Raw genomic sequence first — 14367 nt, 5'->3', positions numbered from 1 at the left:
TAGAGTGCAATGAGCATGATGCATGATAGTAATCTCCCTATTACTTTATGGACAGAGGTTTTTCACTCTACAGTATATGCGATAAACCGCCTGCCTATGGCACTGTTGGAAAACATATCGCCATACTTTACACTTTTTGGCATTCATCCTGATTACCATGAATTACGTGTTTTTGGGTATGTTTGTTATATGCACGTTGACAGCTCATTGAGGCATAAGTTTCAAGACAAAGCCTTGAAGTGTAGATTTGTGGGGTATGTGGATGACTATAAGGGGTATAGGTGCTATGATCCGTCGAGCAAACACATAAAAGTGTCGAGAAATGTCATTTTTTATGAGATGAACTTTGATAATCAACCAACTAACCCCTCCAGCTCATGGTCCAATGTTGAGGTATATCACCCATGGTTAAGCACCGAACTCTTTTCCAACATTAAAAATGAATGCCCTCCGGACTGTAGTCAAAAGGAAACATGTGAGGAAACAGAAGGTGCATCACAATCAGAAGATGTTGTTGCACAACCCTTGGAAACATGAAGGTATAAGGGTATCGTCTACACTCGACGTGAAAAGGAATCTTTAATTGTCTCTACTCCCTGTCCGGACCTTAATATACCTCCTACTCCCTCACAGATGTTGGTTGTCAGGATGTCTACTCGGGCTCGACACCCGCTTGACAAATGGGTCAGCTACAAAAAATTCTCTCTAGATTTTCAATTATTTTTTACAGCCATAAACAAAGAAGATGAGCCTCTCACATTTTATCAAGCTGTCAACTCAAAAAAATGGATTGAAACGATGAATGAAGAAATAAAAGCCTTACATGAATGTGGCACTTGGGAGGTTGTTTCCAGACCACCAAATAGGAATGTAGTTGGCTCGAAATGGGTGTACAAGATCAAATATAAACCTGATGGGACTATTGAAAGGTACAAAGCCAGACTTTTCGCCAAAGGATTCACACAAGAGCAAGGGCAGGATTTTGATGAAACTTTTAGTCCTGTTGTGAAAATGGAGACCATTCGAATTATGTTGGGTCTAGTTGTTGAACATGGATGGACATTAAGTCAGCTAGATGTTAAAAATGCCTTCCTGCATAGAGATCTAAAGGAAGAAGTTTATATGAAGCAGCCCGCGGGCTATACGGAACAAGATGCTAATCAATATGTGTGTAGATTAAAAAGAGCGATATATGGCTTGAAACAGGCATTTCGTTCTTGGTTCGAGAGTTTTTCCACTTGAAATACAAAGACATGGTTTCTCTAGATTTCTTCTTGATCATTCATTATTTATCTACAAGAAGCAAAGTGTGACCACACTCCTATTGATATATGTAGATGACATCATCATTACAGGAAACTGTGAAACTCACATTGAGGAAGTAAAGAAATTGTTGAATCAAAGATTTAAAATGAAAGATCTGGGAGATCTACGATATTTCCTTGGGGTGGAAGTCGACAAGACATGTGATATTCTTACTCTCACTCAACACAAGTACACAGTGGATATTCTCAATAGAGCGGGGATGATGAATTGCAAACCCTCGGCAACCCCAAGTGTTATACATCAGAAACTGAGCTCCAAAGAGGGAGATTTATATGAAGATCCTACTAGATATCGCAGCATAGTAGATATATTACAATACCTAACTTTCACTCGACCTGACATAGTATATTCAGTCAATCAAGTGTCTCAATTTATGCATAAGCCTCGTACACCACATGTGGAGGCAGTTAAGAGAATACTAAGGTATTTGAAAGGCACTGTCGGCGATGGACTTGTATACAAAAAAGGTGGGATGAATCAAGGAGCACATGAGGTCATTGTTTATGTTGATGCTGACTGGGCAAGGGATCCAGATGAACGTCGATCGGTATCTGGTTATTGCAGTTTTCTTAGGTCAAACATAGTTTCTTGGTGCAGTAGAAAGCAGAAAGCCATAGCTAGATCGAGCACAGAGGCCGAATACAGATCTATGACTACCGCAACTGCAGAGGCTACATGGATAAGACACCTTCTCACAGAGATAGGAGAATCGATTACTCGATCACTGTTACTATGTGACAACTAAAGTGCTATCAATATGTCCTTTAATCCTATTTATCATAGTCGGGCAAAACACATTGAGATAGACCAACATTTTGTAAGGCAAAAGGTCGAAGAAAAAGAAATTGAGCCCAATTTTGCCCGAACAGAAGAGCAAGTTGCAGACATATTCACAAAAGGATTAACAAAGGACCGTTTTTTATGTTAAAAGGCAAGTTGTTCATGATCCAAGATCATGTACAACTTGAGGGAGGGTGAAAAGAAGTCGTCATTTACCTGGTTTACGGATTTGGATTCAATCCAGACCTGTATCCATATAGTTGTGTTATGCTGTAATCTTAACCTCTCATTAAAGGGTATTTTTGTACCCTAATTATTTTGTAATCACTTAATATATGTATTACTGAATAGATCAATGAACATGAAAATATGTTGTAATCTTTTCTCTATCATTTATTTTCTTCCTTGCGCAGGTAAATCTGGAGGTCGTCTTCTAACACCATCAACTTAGGAAACAAAATAAATTTTAAATTTTAGTCATTATGGAAATAATATTTTACACAGACAAGTTAATCCATCTTACCAACAGAAACTTTAATCAGATTCTAGACAACCATATGCCGGTGTTTCCATTTGTATCTATTATCTAGGAACCTCCAGGTAATAAGCTTCAAAATTAAATGAACTAAGAAGATATTATCATGGGCTAGTTTCAAAAGGTTATGCAGCAATGTCAGCAGAAATTTTTTATAAAGGGAAAAAAAAGATGCATGTCTGCAACACCACCACTTGCAATGAAAAACTAAGAAATTTTCAGAAAAGAGAATCAATTTGAAGAATAAGTACGCATATATTATACTTCATAATGGAAAAAAAAAAAGCAAAAGAGATAGATAAAAACAAAGACTCAACACCATCAGAAAAGAAAGGAAAAGAACAAGGAATAAATATTAAAATCTTACCAGTTTTTGTGCATGATAATGAGTAGAACAAGTCCAAAAAGGCCAATTGAACCAACACTAAGATAAAAGACAAGGTTCCCATGTACACTGGTCTTTAGTCTCTCCGTCACCGTGAAGTCTCCTGCATCTTCATAACCCTGGATAGTGGGCACCACAGCCCTGCTTAGACAAATACCATGATATGAACCATAAGGAATATGAAACAAAAGAGGTGAGGCTTAGACAAATTACCAGAATCAAAGAAGTATGACAGTGAAGAAAAAAATTTACACACTTGGCAACAAATTACTCTGAATAATAACATTGGAATTAATGCACATGGTCCAAAGCACAAATCGATAACTCAACCGATAAAAAATTACCACATCATATCGCCAAAAATTAGAGTGTGAAATTTAGTCCCAAATCGCATGTCCATTTAATGAAACAACAAGTGCACAAAGCCACAAAGTGACTACAAAGGTGCACACTCACAAGTACAAAATCCTCTAATGGGCCAAATACAAAGAGCCACTAAGGGCCAACACAATCTCTCAAAAGAGAACATGAACACATAAAAATAACAAGAGACTTTATTCAAATATACTTGGCAACAAGCATAACAAATACAAGAGAGGGAGTGCCTATATAGGCACTCCCATGCTTAAGGGGCTGGTCCAACAGCTAGTTGGACCAGCTCCCAACACCACTTGTTACATCAGTCAAACTAGATAAAAAGAAATAAAAATAAAAACAGAAAAAAAAAACTCGTCAGTCGAACTGACACCTATTACAAATTGAAATGATTAAAATACCCTCATGGGTATTTTAGTTTACATACACAGTGAACTATATATATATATATATAACACAAATGTCTTATATAACAATACATTTTAACAACCCCCTCAAACTTACGGTGTGATCATCGAAAGTTTGTCAAGAATAAAATAAAATCAAGGTGATGAAAGTGCCTTGGTGAAGAAGTCTGCTAGTTGATACTCAAAGGTAACATAAGGTAGAGTGATGGTGTGTCTCATAAATTCTTCATGCATATAATGGCAGTCAATTTCGATATGCTTGGTTCATTAATGAAATATACAATTTTCAGCTATATATATTACATTCTTATGATCACAATGCCAGACAGGTGCCGCACCCGCGTCGACATGACGCGGGTGCAGGTGCGGCACCCGGTGCGGTCAACCCGACCCTGGGTGCGTTGACCGCACCCAAGGTCCTTTTGGTCCATTTTTTGGATTTTTTTTTAAAAATTGCCCTATGAAATGGGCTGCGGAATTTAAATTTTAGGATAATAATCGCACTTGAAAGCATTAACGATAAAATTGTGATATGCTGAAAATATCGCTTTCTACTTGTTATGTAGCAGAAAATTGTTGTGTCCAATATGGAATTAAACTTTTTAGAAATCAGAGTTAATTAATATGCAATAAGTAATGTGCATCATTTTAGGCTAATTAATTGTTGGTTTAGATGGTTTTCCATAAAACAAACTTTGTAAAGTAGTAACTCATTAAGAAAAGAAAAAACGTTCAAAATTCGAAGCCTTGGGAAGTGGAACTCAATTACTTTGATTGAGTGTTTTCGAGTAAAGCCTTTAATATGGTATATAGCTTGGTTTTTTCTTTTCCAATTTAGACTTTTATGTTTTAAGTATTAGTTTAATTACTGTTGGTGGTGATTTTGACTAAAAGAACATGAGGTTAAAAAAAATATTCAAAATTCACTAGGAAAACACGTGCAATAATTTCTCGTTTTAAACTTTTGTCACTATGATGTACACCTAAATTTATTTCTCGATTAATTTCAATTTTTTGTTATGATCAAAGTTTAAATTCCAACCTCGTATATCCAAAGCCTAGCCATATGATTATGGACGAGCCACTGTCTACTTATGATGATTATACCAGGTATAGATCCGGGTTCAATTGATTTACATGAACCAGACCCGAATTATACCCGGTAAAATAATATGTCAGCCAAATTTTGACCAACGAATCAATTGCACTATTGACTATTCAATTCATGTCAGCCAAATTTTGACCAATGAGAGGCTTGAGGTGTTTCTTTTCTTCCCAATCGGGTCAGGTGTTCGATCGACGAAAAATGGGGAGGGACGGACCGCCTGCCGCGAGGAGGCAGGAGGTTCGGCCAATGCCCTCGTCGGTTGCAGATGCAGAAAAAAAGGGGGGGGGGGGGGGGTCCCCTGCAACCACCGTTGGGTCGGCAGCCACCAGCGAGCGCCAGCGGTGTCGCCCTGCTTCCAGGAAGCTGCAACAATCCGGCAACGATAGGAGTTGTCGGAACTATTGCACGCCGAGATGATAGGCTCGGTCTGCATTTTCTGCAGGCCGAGTCGGTCATCAGGCTGGACGTGACCCAGACTGAGCGCAGACCGGAGTGACTCAGTCTGGGTGTGTCCAGACCAAGCCAAACCAAAAAAAAAAATGGGTGAGGATATGTGTGTGGTGGCAGATCGTCTCGGTCTATTCGGACCGAGTCGGGTCCGAATTAGTTAGCAGACCGAGTCGGGTTTGTAATGGTGGACCGATTCGGCCATACCAAAGGCGGACTCAATATGGGTTAGACCGACTCAGTCTAGACCAAGACAAATCGGACGCGCAGGGTATATAAAGATATGTGTGTGATTGATTGATCGGGTGCAATGGAAAAATCGGAGTAGCGAAGACTCGATTTTTTCATTACAAATTGGATTCAGGTTTGGATCCCAGTTTGGACCCAAAACTCAAGACAAACCTGATAAGATGACCCGATCCAGACAAACCATTTCAAGCGGGTTTAGATCAAGAATGCTGAATCCAGGATCCAAATCAGAGTGAGTTGATGACCTAAGTGGTCCAATTTTTATTATGGATGTGGATCTTCAAGTAACATGAGGTAAAGATAACATAGAGGTCATTGTTAATGGTTGAAAAAGCAAAAAAAGACCATTTTGCCCTTGATATGCCTACAAAATATACAAGATATAACCAAGTGCCCGAAGTCAGATTCATGTGATTCTTGAATCCATGGATTCTACTGCTTGAGTAGAATCTATTAGTAGAGGATGTGAGGACAAACTCTGAAAGAATGGAATCAGAGTTTGACAGTTGAGTCTAAGGGTGTTTTGATAATTTTGATGATATGAGGTATTAGTTGTTTTCAGATCAAGGGTTGCGTGAGGCTAAGAATTGGAATTTAAGCATTCCAGGTAAATGAATATTTGCAAATTCCTCCTTAGTTGATTAAAACACATGCTAGTTAGTTTAGGCATTTTAAATATGATTCCAAGTGCTTCAAGTATGCTAGTTATGTTTATTGTGAATAGACATTGTTTTGCATGCTTAGGAATCTATAAAGTTCAAGTGTGATGCTTAAACCTGATCATGCATATTTTCTGAGTTATGAAATAAATGTGGCATAACATGATTGCATGTAGGAGACTAATGTGTTATGTGAAAATTGACGGTAGAGTTCTAGAGTCTCAGGGTAGGTATTACCTTGAGAATGTCACGCTTATGCCTTGAGAGAGGCGTTGTAAGTGTCGTGAATTAATTTGTGGTGGGTTGCCATCCTTAACAGTTCAGACATGTAAACATGTGTTAAAAAGTATTTAGTGGATATACATTGAGGATTGTATAATGCACTGACTCCAAGATGTGAATGTTGAGTAAAAGTTGTGTATAGGATGACTACTCAGTGTATGATGATAACTCTACTAAGAGGCATGGTCTGGGGCAATGTTGAGGTGTGTACCTCGTGAGTAACTTGCGAATATCTCAGACGTTCCTAGGTGACCATTAGGGGTCAAAACATTGCCCACTAGACACATGTAGGATGTAGCATGAACCACAAAACCTTTGGGGCAGGTATAGCTCCTTGAGACACCTTGGGGGCAAGTATAGCTACTTGAGACACCTTGGGGGCATGTATAGCCACCCTGGCTCTTCGGCTAGCTACCGTTTGAGCTCCTTCGCTCCCGGCTTACAATCGGTGAGCTGCTGCAACACTTGTGTCCGTAATCTGGGCCGGTTTGGGCTACGTTGTTGTGAGTGGTTCATATGTCTGGCCAACATCGTAGACTCTGAGTTGTCTACATGGGTTGCTACGCCGAAAAGGCTATGTCCGGAATAGCCGAATAGAATAGAGGTGTCTGATAATGATGTTAGAACTGCAGTAAGAGGGGGAAGCTAAAACTCATAAATAACAAGTGTGTAAAGTAGCAAACTAAACTAAGACTAGGACCTTAGAGCTCACTATAGTAGCAACGGTCATGTATATTTGTAAATGGAATCTTACTGGGTTGTAGACTCACCCCCTTTCTTTTGGTTGCAACTGTAGGTTCAGGGACTGTTGCCATCACTCACAGGACTTAGTTCGACTCTGCCACATCAGTCACATCAGAAGTATGGTTCACATTTACTTTCTATTCTGCTCTTTGAATGGTTATGATATTGTAAATGGATGTATGGGCCTTTAATTATTAAATGGAAAAAAATTGGCATAGTTTGAGTTGTTTTTTAGATTATTGAGTAATTTTCCTCTGGGAACTAACGTCCACGGACCCGGGCTCGAGAGGCCCCGGATCGGGTCGTTACAGATACTAACGAGTTATGAAAAAATCAAGGGAGAGTAGGGGAAATTACAGAACCACTAGGAAGAATTGCACCCAACCATCCAATCGACAGGCCAAGTGAAAATAATTGGAATTCTAAGATAGAAATTTGTTATTTATTTCCTTAAATATCATGATATGCATCAATGCCCCTAGTCATAATTTCCATTATCTACATTTCATCAAGCCTTTTATAGCATGCAATCAACAAAAGTGAGTGAGAAGCATGAGAGGAGTATCACATAATTGTCATTAGATTACAGTGTGCATCACAAGGACCTTAAGACTTAAGAGAAGTCCATCACTATGATTTGACCACAGCAATCCAATTCATCTTACTATAAGAAATATTTTGAAGGTAAAAATTAAGGAAATATCAGTCTTATCCATCACACGCTCAACTATGTGCTTTCATCCTTGAGTTTGCAATTCTATGTATGTGTATTTTCTGTTAACCTGTGACTTGTAGGTTCCATTAAAGACAATTCACCAGTAAAATTTTAACAACACATAACATAGATGTGCATTCCTAACACATTTGACAACACATCAAAATTATTTCATCTTACCATAACAAGTTCAATGAAGGAGAACATAGAAATTGCAGATCAACTGTAATAGAAAGCTTCTCTGAAATAAATGATGAACATAAAGGTAACAGGGGAAAAGAAATAGATGGTTACAACCTGCAATATCCTGATAGGAATCAATTTCATGCAAATTCAGTCCACCAAGAGAAATCTTTTTGAATAGGGAAGCTGGGGAACAACCCCAATGGACTTGAACCCGAGATGCCACTTGGTTGTGGTAGTGCAACCTAACCATCCAGCTATCTCCTTTGACCCCTCCAAGAGAGAGATAAACATAAAATTAGAATTGCTTGCCTCAACTTCATTCATGCTATAATTGATATTGGCTAGTTAAATTTTTAAAAGGAGTCTCTTCACGTTCACCCGACCAAAAAAACTCCATGTACAAGAGCTAATAAAGTATCAATTTCTTCAGCTTGTCAAGTTTTCATGCGATTCCTGGGGCCAACTGCTGTATTGAACACAGAAAGTGGAAATCTTACCTGCTTCAGTGAGTTCCCACACCCATTTCAAGGTTATTTGCAGGTATTTAAACTTTATTGCTCTCAGAAGAACATCATCACCAAACCATTGCCTAGTGGGCGAATCAAACTTTGTGTGCTTCTGATCAACTGCAAACTACAATTCAGATCACAAAAGGAAACCAGTGTCTTCACTCGGAATATCAAGATATGCATGCAAATCAGCAAATCATATATTAGATCTGTTACATCCCATGACATATCATGATAGACAAACACATAATGAACCACTACTGAACTCTTCTATGTCCCTTCCAAGGTGGATACTTTTCATATGGCTCGAACCCGCCCTGCCATTGGGAAAATTGTCTCATCAAGCGTTTATATATCTTTGTCTCTTCTGGTGTGATCTCCAATTTCGAAGCACTAAAACTCAACTTAACAGGGCATAAATCATCAAACTGTTCCACCAGATCCTTCTCCCCACCACCCAAAACAGGGCGGCTTTTATGCACCTGAGAAACCAAAACATCAAACTTTCTGCCAACATGATTGCATGGCGATGTTGTGGAAGCATGATTGCAATGGTTACAGAGTGCTTCAGAGCATTCAGTGTTCTGCCTATTATTGAGATGGGACTCAATAACAGCTGGGGGCTTATGAAAAAACAACAGATTCCCACCTTGAAATTCCTGAGAACCAAAATATGCTTCGTTGTCATCAGAAAGAGACACAACAGGTTCAACTACTGTATGGGAAGTTTCCAATGATACTCGATTCTCACAAGCTTTGAGGAGTTCTTCACACTGGTTATCTACTTCCAGTTCAGCAGAAGAACCATCCAATTTGTCTTGTGAAGCATAATTACCTGTCTTGCTGTCCATTTGTCGAAGAGCGAGTAAAATGGGAAGAGGAAGCACTGGACCCACAAGAGCATGGTTCTTTAATGCACTGGGTGTCAATTTCTCATTTCGTGTTGAAGGTATCCTCAAGAAAAAGGGTGGAAACTGCATGACGGATGAACAAGGGACATCCAAAAAATGCATATCCCTACCTTGGCCAGCACAAAGGTCTGAGTATCTGAAGAATGCAAATTGCAATAGGTCTAAAGGAAGACCTGTCCACATCATTCCACAGGCTACTTCATACATACTGCTAGGGATAGTTAATTTATGAAGAGTATCTGTAACTGAAGGAATTGAACCCGTCATCTTCACCCCTGCACACTCTAATAAGCCATTCACTAATTCCCTAGAAGTTCGAGTATGAGACGACTTTATGCAATTCCTTAACACTCCTTCAAAAGCAAGGTTTTGGTTCCGTGAAGCCAAGGTCTGAGCAAGATCTGATCCTCCATTAAGGTAACAAAGGAGATAATGAAGATCAAAAAACTTGAACTTAACAAGTATTTCACCTTGTCGTCCCTCCGTGCACAAAGGTGGATCGTCTGGATCGGAAGTAACTTCTTTTTCCACACATGAAAAGCTCCATGAGGCCTTGTAGTTTTGGTATTCAAGTTTGCCAGATGAGAACAATTTCACCATGCCAAATCCCCCACAACCATCGTCCTTGTTTTTTTGTGATTCAGATTCAGTACTCATGGGCAAACGCCCTTCATTAGTGACAACACAGAATCCCGACAACCTTTCCTGGTCAGAACCCTCGATGGGAAGTTCCTTCTGAACGATACATACACTGCAAGAACAGTTTTTTCCTAGCAATGTCAGCTCTGATGGAAGCTCCCATGCATATACCAGGCTTGGGCAATCCAAAGACGCGTCAGCATCAGGATGAGGACCGTAGCATAAGATACTGAACTCACAGTCTCTGGAAGAACCAACAAATATCGCAAACCCCGAATCAGAAGCCCACTTAAACTCGCCATTTGATGGCCTTAGATCAGACAATCGGTGAATTTCAATGTATCGAGGATTATAAATACCATGATCCCATTGCAAAAGCGGCGCTAATGGTTGCCGTGTATCGAAAAGAAGCAAATAATAATTCGAAGCAACAGCAAACTGAAAATCATCAAATCTAGATTTGCAAAATGCAAGGAAACGATCGTTTTCAAGAGCGTGAAGCCTAAACGAATCACAAACCTCAACCTTTGCAATAACACTCATTTTTGCATCCTTACTTCTGGAATCGATCAAAATTACCACAACAGCACAAGCAACGATGAAAATTCGAGGATGCCAAGAGAAATCACAACTCCACCACGCACTTTCAGAGTCATCGCAACCAAAATGGCCTAAATCTCTAGCGATTGATCTACCATGTAATCTTAGAGGCAGTTTAAAAGATCTGATACACGAATTCAGATCAAACAAACGCAATTCTCCGTTCTCTAATATGACTGCACTGTCTTCCGGCACATGCGGACTCCAACAAGCATGAGAAAGGTGGTTTCGAAACGTTGTGAACGCCAAATGAACTAAAGTCGGCCTGGAATCCCTAATATCAACTCTGTACCAATGAGCAGAGTAGGAAGTACAAGCAAGAAGAAAGCCTTCGGTGGAAGAATCGCATACTGGATGCGACGACGAAGAAGGAGGAGAAACCCTAGAATTCGCCGAAATCCGAAGAATCCGGTGACCGAACCCCTGAGACAATCTGTAGACGACCCCATCCTCCTTCGATCGAAGCCTCTCCCGGACATCTTCTTGCGCATCTCCGGAGAAGAGGACGCCTCCGATCTGGTCGGAGTTATCTCCAATGGGGAAAAGAAGCAAAAGATCACCGTTCCTGCACTTCAGCGTTTGGAGGGCGTTGCCGGGGGAGAATCGATCGGAGAACCGACGGCTGAGCTCGTCGTCCTCGCGGGAGACGGATGAGAGGACAGAGAAGGAGACAAACTGATGGAAGCTCCGGTGAAAGGCGTCGAGAGAGTCTCGGAGCGCCGGGGCGGAGGGAGGGTCGGAGATCGCTGGAGTGGCCGCCGGAAAGGAGAGAAGAGTGTCCGGAGGTCCGGAGGGACAGAAGAGGAGGGGGCCTAAGGTTTTGGCGGAGTCTCCGGCTAGGAGGAGGGGTGCCGGGAAGACGGAGGCGACGGTCCAGAAGGATTTCCAGCCCGCCGAGAACTCCATCGTTCACTTCCCCGCTTCTCACGAGAAGCGACGCGCGGCGGGAAATGGAGAAACTTTGCCGCTTCCCCAATCCTGGGAAAATGTGGTTTCTATTGTTTGAAACATGCTGAACACATCTATGCGGTTTGATTGGAACAAAACAACATGAGCCCATGAGTTTTGGAGGCCACACTCCTAAATATTTCATATGCAATGAGAGAGAATGTTGAGAGGAAATTTTTCACATGAAAAATCTTATGGTCTTAAGATAATTTTTTTCATATGTAAAATTTTCTTTTGTTGGAAACGGCTGAAAACTTGCCTTCTCAACTTAAACATCTTTTTTGCGTGTTTCTCTTAGTTCCAAACATTAGTGTGTCAAATAATTAAATGCGAATGAAATAAGATACTGTCATGTGATTGGTACCATACTGTATAGTATGAAGGGTACAAACCATTCAAACCACTTTTAAAAATCATATTCAGAAGTTGTTTTTGACAAATCCAATCACAAAGATAGGGGTGTCAATGGATTGAACCAAACCCTATAAGGTCCGAGTATGGTGATAAATAAGAAGATCTAGGTCTGGACCCGAATGTTCTATTAATACATGGAGCCTGATGTTGTTTGTTAAAAAAAATTCTGACTCGGGCCCGACCCGAGTTTCGATTAAGACCCATAATTTTTCAATGTAAAAATGATAAAAAAATATTATTTTACTGGATATAGCTCGGGTCTGGTTCATGTAGTTTTTATCGAGTTTGGATATGGTTTCTCTTACGGTGGGTCCGATTAGACTCATGTTCAAACTTGATACCATACCCCAAAATCAGGACCAGGTCTGGTTTCACCTGGGTTCGAACCAAACCTGATCCATTGACACCCCTACAAACACAGATGTGATCTTCGTAACCAAAAAACCTAAGAACTCACTCTTATTGTGAACTTTTTTTATGCATAAATCAGACTTTCATGATTTAGAAAACTACAAAATTTTAAAACCCTTGAATTTGAGCTCGTTATAAAATCATATTTGAAAAACAATGCTAAAAGAGTCTGCTCTTAAGTTTTTTTAACCATGAAGATCACATCGATATAGTCATATTTACCAAAAAATACTTTTAAAATCAATTTTCAAAGAGTGGTTTGAACGTTTGTACCTTCCTTTGATTGGAGGGTCCCCTTTTCATTTCTCTCTCTCTTTATATATATACATATTCTCTGAAAAACTGACAGTTTTTTCTTTGTTTTGCGGTAAGTGGTAAAGGCAATATTTGTGTGGCACATCGCCTTCACATTTTTGGAGGTATCTTACTGAAGTCTTTCTCCTTCCATCTGCTTTATTAGGTTGTTCTCTTTGTAAATTGGTTTTTGCTTTTGATTTTACTATTAGGCCTGCTTTACTATATGGTACAGAATGTTGGGCTGCCAAGAGACATCATATTCAAAAAATGAGTGTATGCTTAGATGGATATGTGGAAATACAATAAAAGATAATATTCGGAACGAGGAGATACGTAAGAAGGTAGGCGTTGCACCCATTGAAAATAAGATAAGAGAGAATCGTTTACGGTGGTTTGGACATATTCAGTGAAGGCCTAATGATGCTTCAGTTGGAAGGATGGAGAAATGGAAAATATATTGGTTAAAAGAAGTCGGGGTAAGCCTAGGAAGACTTGGATGGAGATGATAGGAAAGGATATGAATGCTTTGAACATCATCGAGGACATTGGATAAAAATGATTGGAAGAGAAGGATTCATGTGGAAGACCCAGAATGATTTTCTTTGTTGGTTCATATCGCCGACCCCAATTGTTTTGGGATGAAGGCGTAGTTGTAGTTGTTGTTGTATGTCCTTTAAGAAAAGCACAATGAGGTGGGGTGATGTTGGATCCAGCATCAACATGAGGTGATGTAGACCTTAACATGGCTAGTTAAGTTGACCGTCACAAATCTTGTTAATGGGATTTTATTGGCAAAGGAAAATCTCACGACACATTTTTTAAGAATTTTGTTTTTTTAACCTCTAAAAAAATATAAAAAGATAAATATCACATTAATAACACAAAAATGTCAAGATAAAAATGTGATATTCTCAAAATAGACGATATTTTAAAAAATATCCCCTTTTTTAGATTGTTTCGGTTTTTGCAAATCTCACGTGATTTTGAAGAAAATAGTGATATTTGTGACTATAGTCTGCTTGCTATCCAAAGCATGTGAAAACATCTTGGTTGGTGTTTAAGAATGTTTGGTCATTAAGTGGGTTGGTCAATTGGGTCTGGTTTGGGACACCATTCTAACAACAAGCTTGGACTGACTTAATTGCAGACAGCCCATCAGACCTATTTCAGGTTATGGCTTCTTAAATGAAAGTTCCCATGAGACCAAATTTGGATTGGATCTAAGACATTCTGATATGGCCTAATCAGATTTGGATATGGATGAAAGCCTTTGCCAAACCCAATATCCAACTAGCTGTGTAACATAACTAGTTAAAAACATACCTGTACATAGAGTCAGACCTAGTTGCATTCATAGTTAAAAAACATAAAAAACAAATCCTAACCGGTTATGGAGTCGGATCTGAAACTCTTACTCAATCTGACTAAATGGATCCATGA

General features: G+C 39.5%; 2 protein-coding genes across 3 annotated transcripts in view; both read right to left on the bottom strand.

The window, feature by feature from the left end:
• LOC149820424 (uncharacterized) overlaps positions 1-8473 on the bottom strand; it is a 40154-nt gene extending 31681 nt beyond the window's left edge. The window contains exons 1-2 of one of the 2 annotated variants that reach the window (XM_089983602.1): positions 8310-8473; positions 3009-3167 (exon numbers count right to left, since the gene is read on the bottom strand). The gene's annotated coding sequence lies outside the window, so the exon portion shown is untranslated. The remainder of the gene's footprint in view (positions 1-3008; positions 3168-8309) is intronic. The other variant, XM_089983603.1, reaches the window with a different exon arrangement.
• A 150-nt stretch (positions 8474-8623) lies between these two features.
• LOC149820423 (uncharacterized) lies at positions 8624-11842 on the bottom strand. Its single transcript, XM_089983276.1, has one exon. It carries the CDS (start codon positions 11761-11763, stop codon positions 8965-8967), a length of 2799 nt encoding a protein of 932 aa, XP_089839402.1. The 5' UTR covers positions 11764-11842; the 3' UTR covers positions 8624-8964.
• Between the last annotated feature and the right edge of the window lie 2525 nt (positions 11843-14367).

This window comes from Nuphar pumila, chromosome 12 (assembly GCF_984573655.1).
Source record: "Nuphar pumila chromosome 12, dmNupPumi1.hap1.1, whole genome shotgun sequence".
Lineage (NCBI taxonomy): Eukaryota > Viridiplantae > Streptophyta > Magnoliopsida > Nymphaeales > Nymphaeaceae > Nuphar > Nuphar pumila.
Note: the sequence above shows the minus strand (reverse complement) of the source record. Positions and strands in the feature narration are given on the sequence as shown.

Bases quoted from the DNA above. Each gene is read 5' to 3' on its own strand.
- LOC149820423 (XM_089983276.1), bottom strand. From the start codon at position 11,763: ATGGAGTTCTCGGCGGGCTGGAAATCCTTCTGGACCGTCGCCTCCGTC.